The sequence below is a fragment of the Acomys minous genome (genome assembly GCF_964271855.1).
Source record: "Acomys minous genome assembly, chromosome: 2".
NCBI lineage: Eukaryota > Metazoa > Chordata > Mammalia > Rodentia > Muridae > Acomys > Acomys minous.
In genome coordinates this window covers 51,267,966-51,284,333 of record NC_140484.1, presented here as the reverse complement: position 1 = coordinate 51,284,333, position 16,368 = coordinate 51,267,966, and the positions used below count along the sequence as shown (strand labels likewise).

The following is a 16,368-nucleotide window of genomic DNA, read 5'->3' as shown; positions in this document are numbered from 1 at the left end:
CAAGACAGACCTTCTTCCCTGAAGCTGTTTTTGTTTTATCAGGTGTTTCGTCACAACAACAAAGTAACCAAAGCTGTTTTCTTCTCACTGTGGGTGCAGAATTAAGCACAGTCCCCTGCCCCCCCTACCAACCCCCCCCTCAAGGTTAGGCTCAGCCTCTATGGAATCTTCTAGGGTGGAGCATTTCCCATGTGAGCCTGCTGTTTGAGGAGTCTGGCCCGCCCTCGAAGGAAGCCCCAGGGACAAGAGTTCAGGATGCTCAGCTATAAGCAGCAGCATGTTTTATTGCAACCAGAACCACCTGGTCATGTGAGGACGGGATGGGCTAGGACACAAGGACATGTCTGGTGTTGGATGGCGGGCTCCCAGACCGAGACACAAAGATGGGACAGGAAGGGTATCCAATGATGCAGAGGTGAGGGTAGTTGGAAAGGGGGTGGTGGGGTCCATTTCATCAGAGCCATCTCTGGGAGGGACCTAAGGGAAAGGGGACAATTGGCAGTGAGGATCTAAATGACCTAAGGGGCTCAAGAGTCTCTGGGGCAACATCTGCACGAGTCCCCTGTGGATGCTGTTAGAGGAAAGAAAGATACACTCTGTCCACTGGGAGGAGGGAAGAAAACAAAGGCTCAAAATGACAGTCACTGGCCAGCACCCATAGGTGGGACCTGCGACCCTGACTCCTAGGTCAGGACCACATCCATCCATATCTCTAGGCATTACCACAGCCTGGGTGACCTGCCTGTCAGTCATGGTTCTATGTGGGGATCTGTACACGGCCCAGGTCCTGATCCATAATCTGGAGGACATCGTCCAGGATAGATGGCCCCAGGTCCACGTGCAGAGACAGCAGGGAGCTGGCATGCGACAGGAAGGGCTCCTCGGCCTCTGGCTCAGTGCTCATCCCATTGTGGGGCGAGGCGGCCTCTGGCACCCTCCAGATGTCCACATTTCCTGCCTCCTGCGGGGAGGACTTTGGAGAAGGCTGTGGGGACTCCAGGTGCAAGCGAGGGGGCTTAGGTGGAGCCTGGGCTGTGGGCAGGGTGAGGGCCTGGGGGCCGCCAATGACAGGAAGGGAGATGGCATTTTTGAGCAGAGGTGACAGGCCATCCGGCAGCTCTCGCCCACACACTGTGGCGGTGCGAGTGAACTGGAAGGGAAGGTCGAAGCCGCCGTCCTCCTCGGCCTCCTCCGCTGCTGTCCCTGGAAGGAGATGGAACTTTCCCTGCAGGAAGGAGATGTCCCCAAACATGTCATCACCGCCACCGCTGCCGATGTGAATAGTGTGGCGGAAGTCCCCAAGTGGCGGGCTGATCATGTCTGAGGACAGCAGGTCCCGAAGCTTCTCTTTCTTGCCTTTGCGGCTGCCACGTTTCAAATAGATGGGGACCTTGGTGGACATGGCGACTTCAGCACACTGGCCTCCTCAGTGCTCTCTCAACACTGGCCCCGGAGGGCTGAGGTCCACACTTGCCAGAAACCAAAGATTAGAGGGTAAAATGTGATCAAAGTTGGCCCACAGAATTAGAAAAAAGTTAGATTAAAGGCCAAAAAAAGACAGGGTGTGTGGGTCCACCCTACTTTCTTCCCAAATGGATGAAAGTCGTTTTGGAGAAGTAGAGGCAGAAAGGTGAAGTCTCGCCAGCAGCGGTGTGTGTTGCTTTTTGTTCCAAGATTCTCTCTTTAGTACAGGGTTGAGAAGCTGAAATAAAGGGACACATAAATCAGGGACAAGAAGACAGCAGACAAAGCAACCGGTAAACTGAAGTGAGGTGCACGCCAATAATCCCAACACAGACAGGAGGATCAGGAGTTCAAGGCCAGCCTAGGCTACATGTACCCCGCCTCAAAACAAATGCATAACAAAGAGAGTTGGGGTACAGCTCAGTTACAGTGATTGCCCTGTGTGCCGGAAGCCCATGTCTAGTCTCCAGCGCTATGAAAATGCATGCGTGGTAGTGCAGCCAGTATAGTATTCTCAGCACCTGAAAGGTAAGAGGCAGGAATCTGGAGTGCAAGGTCCTCTTTGGCTACACGCCAGCCTCTGACTGTGAAGCCAGCCTCAGATACATGGGCCCCTGCTTCAAAAAATGGGAGAAAATATAGGGGAAAGGGGCAGGTGCTATGGCTTGGTGGGTAAAAGCACTTGCTGTTAAGGCCTGAAGACCTGAGTTCAAGGTGCAGAACCCACAGCAGGAGAGAACTGTGTCCTGGGAGTTGTACCCTGACCTCTTGATGCAGGCTGTGGCATGTGCCCACACTCACAAACACATGGTAATAATAAAAATAACTTTAAAAAAAAGAGTCAACTCTCATGTGGGGCTTGGTGGATCACACTTTCAATCCTAGCACCAGGAAGGCAGAGGCCAGCCTGCCTGGTCTATGCAATGAGACTCCATCTTTTGTTTTGTTTGTTTTTCAAGACAGGGTCTCTCTGTGTAGCCTTGGCTGTCCTGGACTCCCTTTGTAGACCAGGCTGGCCTGGAACTCACAGCAACCTGCCTGCCTCTGCCTCCTGAGTGCTGGGATTAAAGGCGTGCACCACCACGCCCAGCAGTTTTGCTTTTATTCTTTTTTAAAATTTTATTGATTATGTATACAGTATGCATCCGATCACATTATAGATACTTGTGAGCCACCATGTGGCTGCTGGGAATTGAACTCAGGACCTCTGCAAGAGCAGTCAGTGCTCTTAACCACTGAGCCATCTCTCCCGCCCCTTGTTTTGTTTTTTTCAAGACAGGGTTTCTTTGTGTAATTTTGGCTGGCTTTCCTAGACTCGCTTTGTAAACCAGGCTTGCCTCGAATTCACAATGATCCACCTGCCTCTGCTTTCCTGAGACCTGGGATAAAAGGCATGTCCCACCACGCCCTGCTATGAGACTCTACCTTTTTATTTTATTTATTTACTTATTTATTTTATTTATTTAATTTAAATTTTTTTTTTTTTTTGGTTTTTCGAGACAAGGTTTCTCTGTGTAGCCTTGGCTGTCCTGGACTCACTTTGTAGACCAGGCTGGCCTTGAACTCACAGCAATCCGCCTGCCTCTGCCTCCCAAGTGCTGGGATTAAAGGCGTGTGCCACCACCGCCCGGCTGAGACTCTACCTTTTTAAAAAAGGCAACTCTCATAATTTTTTTTCCTTTCTGCTCTCCCTGTATCAGCACTGTCTTCAAGGGCACCTGATAGAAAGTACATGTCTTCTTAGACCCAGAGAATAATGTTAAGCCTCCTCATTCCTTCTTTTTCCTTTTTTTGGGAAACAGTTTCACTATGTAGCTAGCCCTGGTTGACCTAGAGCTCACTACGTAGCCTAGGCTGATGTGGAACACAAAGGTCTACCTGCCTTTGCCTCGCAAGTGCTGGCATTAAAAGTGTAAGACACCACACCCCTCCCCAAGTCTCTTCTGAGAGGGAACAGAGGCCCGGAATCTGAACAGTAGACCTTTAGGCACTTACAAACTCCTGCCCCTGGTCCCTGGCTCTGCTCATCGTCCCTGCCCTGGCATTCACATCCCCGACCTCCAGCATGTGCTGCCACATAGAAGTTGCCACATTTGTATTTGAGTCTCACCACTGGTCTCAATTCCCTATCAACTAAGGATGGAGAGTTTGGAAACTGCCTCTGCTGCCCAACCTGGTACAGAGCTGGGAACACAGGTGTCCAGGCAACAACGCTGAATGGCCAGCACCTCACTTGGATCCACCTATTCCCACTCAGAGGGTTCCCTTTCCTCCTCCCTCGGGTCTGGTCCTTACCAGCCAGGCTGAGTCTGATGGTATCTGTCCGACCCTCTTCCCAGCCCCTGCACTGAGAGATGGAGCAGGGTGTACAGATGCTTTTTGGGTGGTTGGTATTCTTCTGAAGGCTTTGCAAATACATGTCATCACAAACCTCCTACGATCCCCATTTGAATATTGAAACTCTCAGGGCCGCCGTGTCCCCCCTGACATAGCTAGGGCATGCCAGCTGGAGAAGCAAAAGGAAACAAGCGAGCAGCACCGGACACTTTGGGTTCCCACAAGACACTACAGAGAGAGGCAAGCAACACGTGGAAACAAGATCAAAAGAATGCTATTGCTCGGGGCTGGAGAGATGGCTCAGAGGTTAAGAGCACTGGCTGTTCTTCCAAAGGTCCTGAGTTCAATTCCCAGCAACCATATGGTGGCTCACAACCATCTATGATGAGATCTGGTGTCCCCTTCTGGCTCTGGCGTGCACGACGAACACTGTATACATAATAAATAAATAAATCTTAAAAAAAAAAAAAAAGAATGCCATTGCTGGGTGTGGTAGCCCAGTCCATTAATCCCAGTACTTGGGAGGCAGAGGCAGATGAGTTCGAGGCCAGCCTGGTCTACAGGGAGTCCAGGACAGGGCTCTGTTACACAGAGAAACCCTGTCTCAAAAAACAAAAACAAAACAAAGAAGGATGCACATTTTTTAAAGATGTGTGTGTATCAGTGCAAGTATATAAGTGCACCACACGCATGGCTGGTGCCCACAGGTTGGAAGAGGGCATTGCATGCCTTGGACCTGAAGTTACAGATGGTTGTGAGCCACCATATGGGTGCTGGGTACCCAACCTCTGCAAAAGCCACAAGTGTTTTTAACCATTAAGCTATCTCTCCAGCCTTGAGAGGGTGTCATTTATTAAATGCAGTCACAACCTGGGACTGGATAGATGGCTCAGTAGTTAAGAGCACTGTCTGCGCTTCCAGAGGTCCTGAGTTCAATTCCCAGCAACCATATGCTGGCTCACAACCATCTATACTGGGATCTGATGCCCTCTTCTGGCACAGAGGTGGACATTTAGATAGAGCACCTATACATAAAATAAATAAACCCTTTATATTTAAAGAAAAAAAAAAGTGAGGCTGAAGAAATGGCTCAGTGGTTAAGAGCCCTTTTTTTTTTTTTTTTGGTTTTTCGAGGCAGGGTCTCTCTGTGTAGCCTTGGCTGTCCTGGACTCACTTTGTAGACCAGGCTGGCCTCGAACTCACAGTGATCCACCTGCCTCTGCCTCCTAAGTGCTGGGACTAAAGGCATGAGCCACCACGCCCGGCTCCCTTTTTTTTTTTTTTTTTGGTTTTTTGAGACAGGGTCTCTCTGTGTAGCCTTGGCTGTCCTGGACTCACTTTGTAGACCAGGCTGGCCTTGAACTCACAGCGATCCGCCCATCTCTGCCTCCCAAGTGCTGGGATTAAAGGTGTGCGCCATCACGCCCAGCTAAGAGCCCTTTTAAAAAATATTTTATTTAAATTTTAATTTATGTGCCTTAGTGTAGGGGTGTCAGATCTTGGAGTTACAGACAGTTGTGAGCTGCCAGGTGGGTGCTGGGAAACGAACCTGGGTCCTTTGGAAGAGCAGGCAGTGCTCTTAACCACTGAGCTATCTCTCCAGTCCCCCCTTTTTTTAATGGCTGTTCTGCCTACATGTCTGTCTGTACACTGAGTGTATTGGACATCCTGGGACTGGAGTTATAGAAAGCTGTGATGTGGATACTGAAAATTGAACACATGCCCTCTAGAAGAGCCACCAGTGGCAGGGCGGTGGTAGTGCACGCCTTTAATCCCAGCACTCGGGAGGCAGAGGCAGGTGGATCTCTGTGAGTTTGAGGACAGCCTGGTCTATGGAGCGAGATCCAGGACAGTCAGCGCTGTTACACAGAGAAACCCTGTCATGAAGAAGGAAAAACAAAACAAAACAAAAACAGAACAGAGCCATTAGTGCTCTTAACCCCACCCCGAGCCATCTCTCCAGCCTACCTTGTAAGATCCCCTTTTAACATGAGAAATGAGAAAGAATCAGCAAGGCCATCATATGGGTTGAAAGAGAGGAAACAAAGGAAAGATGCTCTAGTGCTAGGTTCCAGCTAAGTCCTAGTGAGTGATCCGCTATGATAAAGCACACAAGTACATTGTGCACGTGTGGAAAGGGGTGTTTGCCTAAGTGCTGGTGATGGTATAACTTCAGGCTGACTGTTCCTCTCTTGTTTAGACCTTTTTTGGGGGGACTGAATCTCACTGCGTAGCCTTGACTTGCCTGGACCTCAGAGACTTGTCTGTATCAGGCTCCTAGGTGTTGGGATTAAAGGTGAGTGCCACCACACTCAGATTTAAAATAATGATGATGATGATGATGATGATGATGATGATGATGATGATGATGCGGTGAGGCATGATGGGCTTGGTGGTTAACAGCATTTACTTCCAGGGGACTTGGGTTCCCTCTCAGTGGCCACCCGCGTGGCTACTGCTCACAAGCTTTATGGAACTCTAGTTCCGTGGGGTCTGACGCCCTCTTCTGGGTCCATAGGTATCATGCATAAATGAACACACAAACACGTGAAGCCAAAACACTTATACGCATAAAATAAAATGAAAAATCCTTTTTCTGGGGGTAGGAGTGGGGTGAGACAAGGTTTCTCTGGCTGTCTTGGAACTCACTCTATAGACCAGGCTGGCCCCAAACTCAGAGATCAGCCTGCCTCTGCTGGGATTAAAGGCCTGCACCATTGCCACCAGGCTCAAGAAACCTTAAAAAAAAAAAAAAGTGTGATGCTTCACAAATTTGAATGTCATCCTTGCACTGGGGCCACACTAACCATCTCTGTTTTGTTCTGATTCAGTATGTGTGCACTTGTTCTGAGTTTTATATAAATGCAATTTTCTTTTTTGAGATGCTGTCTAAAAAGGCAAAACAAACAAACAATCAGACCAAGCTACACCCCAGCCATCAGTTTCTTATTGCACAAGTATTGTTTATGGAGTCAGAAAAAAAGCAAAGCTTTTTTTTTTTTCCTGGTTTTTCCAAGCAAAGCTATTTTTAAGGTGAGAAAAAAAAAACACACTGTGAATGGGTGTCATGCTGAATTAATGAAGAAGGAAGTGGAGCAGGTGTCCCCTCCAGTTCCTTGGGGGAGGGGGGGTTAGTGTAGGGAGGGCGTGGCTGGCCCCTGAAAGCTCATTTGAGTCCATATGCAGAATCCAGCATAAAAGGCAAAGAAACTCGGCAAAGCTCACACAGCAGGTGGGGGCAGGGCCAAGACTGAAGCCAGAGGAGCCCAGCCTCCTCCACTAAGCCTTCCCTAGGCCAGCCCACACCTGAGCAGAAGAGGCACTCGCCATTTCCTCTGCCTAGGCTATGGGTGATCAGGAAGGGCAGGAAGGAGGCAGCAGGATGCAGGCAGGATGCAGTCCTAACTGCCCCCAGCCCAGCACAGCCCTTTGCTCAGGAAACCCCACCCCAAGACCGGACACCCTGGGCCAGTCACGTTGAGCCATGGAGACTGGGCATCTCTAGTCTTCCAGAGCACCTGCAGCCATCAGGAAACAAAGGAATGACTGGCAAGTGGTAGCTTCCAGCCGAGTTCGAAGCTGTCCTAAGAAGATGCACCCCAAGTCTTAGAATCTTATCGCTGGTTTATGCTATGACCGCTACACCAAATGCAAGGCTCGCTGCTGACAGTATCTGTCCAGTTGGCTGGTGTGAAGCTGGTGACGGTTCCTTCCTTTCCACTGGGGGAGAGTTGGGCTGAAGGGTGAGATCTGTCTAGAGCCTGGCCCAGGCCCTTCCCCCCACCCTCACTCCATCACACTGGAGCTCCAAGATAGCTTGGCTGTTTCCACAGCAAATCAGGCGTCCCTGTGAGCTGTCTCACTCTGAGCCAGATGTTCCCACCCAAATCCAGATGTGAGGAGAACAGAGGCTAAAGGGAAGGGCGGGGCCAGCATCAACTACCCAGGAGAAAGCTGGGGATAACAAGCAACAGCTCTAACTAGAAGATCTGGCCACAGGACCAGGGGCTCCGGCCTGCCATGGGGGTCCTTACACGTGAACTCTCTAAGGCACGCTGTGTGGGTGCCACTACTGTCCTGGAGAGCTGCGGTACTACAACCACAGGATATGAAGGAACTTTACCAAGGCCATCCAACTAGCAAGAGATGGCACTGGAACCAAGGCTGGTCCATGTGGCTCCAAGGCAGCCAGACCATACCAGTGGTGACATGGATGGGAAACAGGAGAGAAGCTATCAAGTCTCCAGGCTTCCTCTGTATAATCGTATCCCGTGGCTACCACTTCCCCAGCTTGCAAGTGTGCAGAGCTCTAAGAAGGACCTCTGGTTAGGGGAAGGCTGCCAGGAGGAGCTTTCTCCAGCAATGGGAAGAGCAGTTGGGGCCATCCCGGCTCTACGGCTTGCCCTGGACAGCAACCCTGGGCCTCCCTCAGAGAAGATGACTTCCTGGAGGCAGATCTCCTCTGGTCATGGAGAATACCATTTAATCCCTGGCCATTCTGGATGTTTGTGGAAATTCTCCTCCCTCCAATGGGCTTTTTTCCTTCCCCCTCCCCTCTTTGGGCACAGTGTCTCACTAGGTAGACCAGGCTGGCCTCCAACTCACAGAGATCTGCCTTTTTCCACCTCCCAAGTGCTGGGATTAAAAGTGTGCCGCCCAGTCAGACATGGTGATGAATGCCTCTAATCCCAGCACTTGGGAGACAGAGGTAGGCAGACTTCTACGAGTTTGAGGCCAGCTTGGTTTGCATAGTGAGTTCCAGGATAGTAGTGAAAGCCTATCAAGCATTCAAATCTCAAAAAGCAAAACAAACAAACCAAAAAGGTGCCACCATGCCCAGCTGTGGCCCAGGTGTGATTTTTTTCCCCCTTCTCTAAAGACTTACTGAAAAGTTTTTTGGTTTTTTTTTTTTTTTTTTTGAGACAGAATTTCTCTGAGTAGCCCTGGCTGTTCTGGAACTCACTTTGTAGACCAGGCCAGTTGAATTTAGAGATCTGCCTGCCTTTAAAAATTAAAACACTGCCTCTAAAAAAAGAGAGGGGTGTGTTACTGTGTGTGTGTGTGTGTGTGTGTGTGTGTGTGTGTAGTACAGTATGTGTGTGGAGGTCAGAAGACAACTTTGTGGAATTGGTTCTTTCCTTCCATCTTCAAGTGTTTCGGGAACGGAACTTATCTACAAGCTTGCTCGGCAAGCTACTTCCGCTGACACATCTTGCCAGCCCAAGGGAATGGTTTGGAATCTAGTTCCACCTGGGGCTCTATAACCTTGGACAATGCACCTTTCCTTTCTAGGTCTGAACTTACCTTCCCCATCTTTAAAATAAACTGGCCCATCGCTATACTGGAAAGGAGGGGCCTCTGCATAATAGATAAATCCACAGTCACAAAGGACATTCAGCAAATGTCTGCAGGGCCTTCCTCAAGCACTTCGACTCTCCCAGGCAGTGGTTGCAACAAGAACAAAAACCACCAGACGTGGGTCTCCTCCTGCCAGCCCAGAATCTGGTTCTCCTGCAGGGAGCCGGTCTCTCTTGAGTCCCAGCACAGAGAAGTGCCAGGATCGGTAGGCGCTAGGTGGCGCGCGCGCCCCTGCTATCACCGGTCGTTCTAAGGTCCCACTGAGCACGCCGGCTCCTAGCAGACGCCCACCCCGGGGAACTGCGCGCCCCAGTACCAGAGGTGGATGGCCCAAAGGGCCTTTTTCTCTGGGTCTCACAAGAGGACCGTGGTGAGGGTAGATTTTCAAAGATCGAGGACCTTGTCCGGGTCTCCGATCTCTGGGAGGGGCCTTGCCTGAGCTTCCCGGCCTGGGCGAGGTCCCAGTGTCTGCTTGGCGCACCGCCAGGTTTCGGACGTGCAAGCCCCCGCCCTCCCGGGAGTCCCGCTGCTCAGCCCTGACACGCGTTCCCGCGCCGACCCTTCCAGGTCCCCAGCCAAGCGTTGCCCAGCGCGGCCCAGATCGGTTTCAGTAACACTGCAGCTAAAGATAGGAGTACATCTCACCATCCTCTAAAAATACGGCCTCTAGCCCAGGCGGGGACAGAGGCCGAGGGGAGGATGCTCCCTAGTCTCGGGGCTCTGGCATAGAACACTGCGTGAAGCCAAGAGCTGCAAGACTGACAGCTCAGCGCCTTTGCGCGCTGCGGGAGGTCACGGGTAGGGAGGCGGGGACCCAGGCCCCAGGTCAGGGACCTGGTCTGGGCCAGAACCAAGCACCACTCTGGCTGGAACTCTCCAGGGAGCCACGGGAGGCCTGCAAAACCCAACCCCGAACTCACCTTGGGGTGCGCCGGCAAAGCTGCAGAGCTGCGCGGTTAAGATAGAGCACCAGAGAGAGCCTGGGAACTTACAGTGCGGACCTGGGCTGTAAGCCCCGCCCCCAGATCCCGGAGCCAATCCTGGGCCGCTCCTCTCCTACCCCTCCCACACATCCCCGCCCACAGCGGCACCGCCCAGGTTCTCCTTTCTGCAGAGCCTCAGCCTCCGGCCGCTGAGGGCTGTCGCCAAGGAGGAGCAGGGATGGATGCGAGCACGCCAGCTGTGCGTGTTGGAATCAAAACTTTAGGCTAGAAGCACAGGGACAGCAAAGGCCGGAAGAGAGAATTCTTGAGAAATCTCTGAGCGTCCTTGGATGGATTTCCTTGTAAGAAGGAATGGGACCCGGGAGGCGCCCGCACAAGTGTGTTCTATGACTCAAGGGGAATGAACTGAGCTTTGCAGGCTCCTTACAAACTTGGAGCGCTTTGAAGACTTTGCCCTAACCGAGGAGAAAGAGTGATGAAAAGAGGAATAGAGAAAGATTTGGGGCCAGGGGGTTGAGGGGACACAGAAAATCAGAGACAGACTGAGCCTCTGTTTGCTGTTCTGCTAGATCGTTTCTGAGGTGGGTAGGTGATTTAGGCTAGTACAGCAATTCGTTCATTCACACGGGCCCACAGGATCACAGTTATTGAAGGGCAGGCCCTAAGGTTGCTAACACAGACCGAGGGAAACGCCTCGATGCTCCGTTTTGTGAGTAAACGGAGTAAATTCCTTGAGTGTCTACTTGTGGTTCCAGGCACAGGCTGATACCCTTCCGGGTGGATAAGGACTAAGAGGAGTGGGGCAGAAGAAGAGGTGGGCAATTCAGGGAGGAGAGGAATCAGGATGCTTGGCTTCCAGACAGCAAATGTGGAAAGGGGGTGTGTCTACAGGCGGGAAGGAAGCTGGGTGGGGGAGCACGTCAGGCAAGCCAGGAAGGAGGGGAGAAGAGGAAGGATTATGAGTCATACTTCCCTGAAGATGTCATTTTCTGGGCTAGGGAATACAGCTGTGAGGAGCTCAGCGAGACTCCCTGTATGTCAGTCCCTCTGCTTAACCCCCTCACACATGGGTGTACAAACACACACACACACACACACACACACACACACACACACGATCCGAATCTCCACATTTTAACTTCTGGAACCTATGCCCATTTTGTTATGTGGGGGGGGGGGGAATTTCAGCTACCAGGGGACATATGGTCGCTTGAGCTCTGGGCTCAAACACTCCTCCTTGTTCAAGCTCCCGAAGAGCCACAGGCCGTGCTCAGTCCTGGGTTCGGCCTGGACTTTGGTTCAGAGAGTGCTTATGTAGCCTGCACGAAGCCCCGAGTTCTGTCAGCAGCACTGAAGGAACAGAGAAGCTCAAGGTGCAGGTCTGTAATCCCAGTGCTCAGAAGGCGGAGGCAGGAGGATCAGGAGCTCACGGTTGTTTTCCTCAGCTGTATAGTGAATTCAAGTCCAAAAATAAAAGAGGGCAGTTATGAGTGAGGATGCAGGAGGTAAGGGTGCTTGAGGCCAGGCCTCAAAACTTGAGTTCGATTTCTCGGGCCTACATGGGTGTAGAAGGAGAGCGCACCTTTAATCCGAGCATTTGGGAGGCAGAGGCAGGTGGATCGCTGTGAGTTCAAGGCCAGCCTGGTCTACAAAGAGAGTCCAGGACCGGCAAGGCTACAAGAGAAACCCTGTCTTGAGAAGAAGGAAAAAAAAAAAAGAGAGAGAACCATTTTTTCTTTTTTTAAAATTTATTTATTTATTATTATCTATATAGTGTTCTGTTTGCATGTACATCTGCAGGCCACAAGAGGGCACCAGACGTCATTATAGATGGCTGTGAGCCACAGTGTGGTTGCTGAAGACCTTTGGAAGGGCAGACAGTGCTCTGCCTCTGAGCCATCTCTCCAGCCCGAGAACTTTTTTGTCCTGGACTCACTTTGGCTGGCCTCGAGCTCACAGGGATCCACCTGCCTCTGCCCCTGAGTGCTGGGATTAAAGGCATGTGCCACTACTTCCCGACATCAATGTAATTTTTTTAAAGAAAGAAAAGAAATAAAGATTGTCCTAAAAGAGCCAAATTTAATTATAAGGCCCCTTAAAAAAAAAAAAGACAAAATAGTGACAGAAGGGCCATAAGTCAGGCCTAGCAGCACGTGCCTGCAATCCAGTGCTAGCGAGCTGGGGCAAGGCAGGGCTATTCAAGTTTGAGGCCAGTGAATTCCACACCGTGCAGGGCTACATAGTGAGACCCTGGGTCAAAAGCAGAAAAAGGAGGGGAAGGCTACAGTGAAATGTTCAGCTTCTGCCTCCACCTTCTCAGTGCTGGGACCACAGACTTACACGGTCACGTGCTGCTCAGTCGGTGCTGAGGACAGAGCCTGAGGCTTTGTGCATGCGCAGTAAGCAAGCGTTCTGTGCACGCGCAGTAAGTGTTCTGTGAACCAAGGTGCGTCAGGCGCGAGCCTGCTGACCTGCGTGGAAGGAGAGGACTCATGTCCTCAGGTTTTCTTCTGACCTCTACACACACCAGTAAATAGATACATACAATTTGCAAAATGGAAGGAAGGAAGGAAGGAAGGAAGGAAAGGGCAAGCCAGAAAGATACTACGTGCCTATTCTTAGAGATGAAAGAAGGGCCCACAAGCCGGGAACTCTGAACCCTCCAATAGCTGGAGAAGACAAGGACAAGCAAGTCCCGCCCTGGCGCTTCCAGAACGAACAGCTGCGCTGACACCTTCTCTTTAGCCTCACTGGACTTCTGACCTGCGTAACATGTTAATGAACCTCTGTGGTTCCGTTGTTGTTGTTGTTGTTGTTGTTGCTGCTGTTGCTGTTGCTGTTGTTGTTGCTGCTGCTGTTGCTGTTGTTGCTGCTGCTGTTGCTGTTGTTGTTGCTGCTGTTGCTGTTGTTGTTGCTGCTGTTGTTGTTGCTGTTGTTGCTGCTATTGCTGTTGTTGTTGTTGTTGTTGCTGTTGTTGCTGCTGTTGCTGTTGCTGTTGTTGTTGCTGCTGTTGCTGTTGTTGTTGCTGTTGTTGCTGCTGCTGCTGTTCTTGTTTTCAATTTTGTGCATATGTCTGCCTTTGAGGGGACCTAGAAGACCTTGCTACAGGTGATTGAGGACCACCTGTCGCTGGGTTCTGGGAATCGTACTCTACTCCTGCTGTTCGGCATGAGCAGCACGCAGTTTAAGCACTAAGCCTTCTCTCCAGCCCAGTTTGCATTGTTTAAAGCCACCAAGCTTGTGTTAATCTGTTCCAGTATCAACTGAAATGGAAAAGCAAAAAACAAGAAAGGAAGTTTAGAATTTAATCTTTTTCCGCTAGTTTCTGTGTTTGAAGCCCTTGGCAGGCCTGGAACACTCTATGTAGACCAGGCTGGCCTCAAATTCTCAGGGTCCACCTGCCTCTGCCTCCTGAGTGCCAGGACTGAAGGTGAGCGCCACCGCACCAGGCAGGGTTTAGTCTTCAGCTGGATGTTCCTCTTTGCTCACTTTCCCACGACGAGTCAGGCTTGCCCTGGGTGCCTTGGAGAAGAGCTGAGGACAGCGCAGGGAAAGGTCCTGTGCCACACTGTGGCTTGGGTGAGGGCTATACTTTGTTTTTGTTTTTTGTTTTCATGTGTTTGTTTGTTTGTTTTGTTTTTTGTGTGTGTGTGGTTTTTTTCAAGACAGCGTTTCTCTTTATAACATCTCTGGCTGTCCTCTGGAACTTGCTCTCTAGTCCAGGCTGGCCTTGAACTCACAGAGATCTGCCTGCCTCTGCCTCCCAAGTGCTGGGATTAAAGGCGTGCGCCACCATGCCCAGTGAGGGTTATACTTTGAATATGTCTTCTGAAAGGCATGTGGAGGGACTTGACTCCTCACCTCAACAGTGTGGGCCTGCTAGGGGCTGTGTAGGCTGCCTCAAAAGGCTTACCTCCAACTCTGAAGGGGGCTGGAGGGCACAGGCCGCTTTCTCTCCCTCTCTCTCTTCCCATCCACCCACTCTGCTTTCTGCCTTCTGCCAGGGGATGGAACTATGTGAGGATTGGCGCCGGATGCCAGCTGGCTTCCAGATGTTCTCAGGCACTCCAGCCTCCAGGACCGGAGCTGGCAACAAAACAGGAAGTACCAGGAGCGGAAGGTTGGGGAAATCTTGAACTCTCCTCTAAGCAGCCCAGGACACTTTGAGGCAGTCTCTGTCGTGGGCTGGGTGGTGGAGGGGGCTGGGGAGGCTGGAGAGGGAGGCAGAGCGCTGTGGGAACTGCGCTCCTCCAGCCTGGCTAGGAGAAGCTTGCATGGCTCCTTGGCTCTTGCTGCTCTCCTGAACAAGAGAAAGACCTGGGCATTGACGCAGGATGGCCTGACCCTGGGTTCTGCCCTGTGCGAGGGCTTGAGGAGGACACTTAGCTTTCCCTCCATTTATGAACGAGCTAAAAAATACAGAGTCCCTGAAGAGGTTCCCAGTGGTCAGGATTGTGCATACATACCTGGCATCGCCATTTGGAGTCTGGTAGTTAATCATTTATAGAATGGAATTTTTAAAGTTGGGCACTGTGGTATGTGCCTGTAATCCCAAGCACTCAAAAGACTGAGACAGAAGGATTACCATAATTTCTAGACCAACACGGGCTACATCTTGAGCTCCAGGCCAGCCTGGTCTACAGAGTGATACCCTGTCTCAGGACAAAATAAAAATTAAAAAAAATAAATAAACACAGTTTTCAGATACTCAGCTGGCGTTTTTACACAGCTCCTCAGGCTGCATGTAGAGACCTAGGTGTGTGTAGGGGCGGAATCTAGAATTGCCTAATCTTTTGGGGACAGCCTGTGTGGTTTGCATTTCTGTCACAGAAACACTCAGGTAAGTGTGTTTCCGTGGTCCCTGTGTTGGGGTTGGACATGCTAGTTGGGTTACGGAATGTGTCTATTGGGAAGGTTCTTGGGCACTGCTGTGGCTAAAGGACAGGACCGGGAGTGGGGGGGGGGTGAGGGGGCCGGGGAGGGCAGCACAGCCGGAGGGGGGCGGGGACAGAGAAGGGCAGCGCAGCCGGCGGGGGGGGGGGGGGGGGGGGCGGGGACAGAGAAGGGCAGCGCAGCCGGGGGGCGGGGACAGAGAAGGGCAGCCAGTGCAGGATGCGCTAGAAGAGGGCGTTTGTCCTCCTTCTAAGCCCATAGCCTCCTGACCTAGGTCCAGCCCTCCAGCTTCCTCCCCTACAGAGCTGACCACACAGAGACTGACTCAGTCCTTCCTTACCCTCTCTGCCACTTCTTCCTAGAAATTGCCTTCATTATGGGCCCAGACCTCCACGGGCCCTGGAGGATACAGTCAGAAGTCCCCTCCCCCAAGGCTGGCCAGTGTTAAGAGACCAAGAGGGAGTCCCTCTTCCCTCCAGTGTGCTGGGGCCAGCGGTCCACCTTTTGGGAATAAAAGACTCTGAGAGTCCCGTTGGGATGACAGAGACGACAGGGACAGTCTTCTTAGGGGCATGCGGGGAAGGCACTAAACTGGCTTTTTACACAGCTCCTCAAGCTGCATGTAAAGATGGAGGTCTCAAGAGGTGTGTGAACCCCCCAGCCCGACCCCCCTAACCCCACCCCCAGTCTTGGCCTACTGTGCCTGTGGCCTGAGCCCAGGCCTGAGCTAGACTGTTTTTTCTGTGTTTTCTTCCTCCCCAGGACTCCTGCCAAGCCCTGCCTTTTCCTCCTCCCTTTTCATACCCTTTTCGGAGAACTTGACTATCCAAGGCTGGGGTTCCCGATGAGCAGTCCCTCATGGAGTCACCCCAAGACAGTGGCCTCTGCCCTCAAGCCCTCCTTGGGAATTGGGTGGTAGAGCCTTCCTGGGGACTTTCTTTAGGTTTGAGTTTTGGCCTCTGGCCCAGTGCCATGGGGTTTTCCAGAGTGGTGACAGTCCTAGCCTAGTACAGACAAGCCCAGGCACTTCCTCCCAGAAGCCTTCGGGAGTCTTGGCCCCATGGCTGTCATTGGACTAGGAAATAAATGACAAGATCAGCAGAGCTGCCTTCGGGACTTCCTGAGCACCTTGTCATTATTAGGGAAAGCCTTCCCCAACTCAGGCCGCTCTCAAACTCTCAGTGCTCCCACCTCTGTCCCCAAGGGGTGCTGTTGCAGGTGTGTGCCAACATACATGCTTTGTAAAAAAGATTTTTTTTTTGTCTTTGCGAGACAGGGTTTCTCTGTGTAGCCTTGGCTGTCCTGGACTCTTTTTGTAGACCAGGCCAGCCTCGAACTCACAGCGATCCGCCTGCCTCTGCCTCCCGAGTGC

At 51.6% G+C, this 16,368-nt stretch overlaps 1 protein-coding gene and 1 long non-coding RNA gene across 2 annotated transcripts; one reads left to right on the top strand and one right to left on the bottom strand.

Annotated features, from left to right (window-relative positions):
- Window positions 1-264: 264 nt before the first annotated feature.
- CDC42EP2 (CDC42 effector protein 2) lies at window positions 265-10,176 on the bottom strand. The gene is made up of 2 exons (XM_084761809.1): window positions 10,080-10,176; window positions 265-1,702 (listed from the first exon to the last, which is right to left on the bottom strand). The coding sequence occupies exon 2, from the start codon at window positions 1,400-1,402 to the stop codon at window positions 758-760; it is 645 nt and encodes a 214-aa protein (XP_084617935.1). The 5' UTR covers window positions 1,403-1,702; window positions 10,080-10,176; the 3' UTR covers window positions 265-757.
- Window positions 10,177-14,894: 4,718 nt separating this feature from the next.
- LOC311589953 lies at window positions 14,895-16,112 on the top strand. Its single transcript, XR_014776704.1, has 3 exons — window positions 14,895-14,943; window positions 15,359-15,640; window positions 15,759-16,112. It is a non-coding gene; the product is annotated as an uncharacterized lncRNA (long non-coding RNA).
- The last annotated feature ends 256 nt before the right edge of the window (window positions 16,113-16,368 follow it).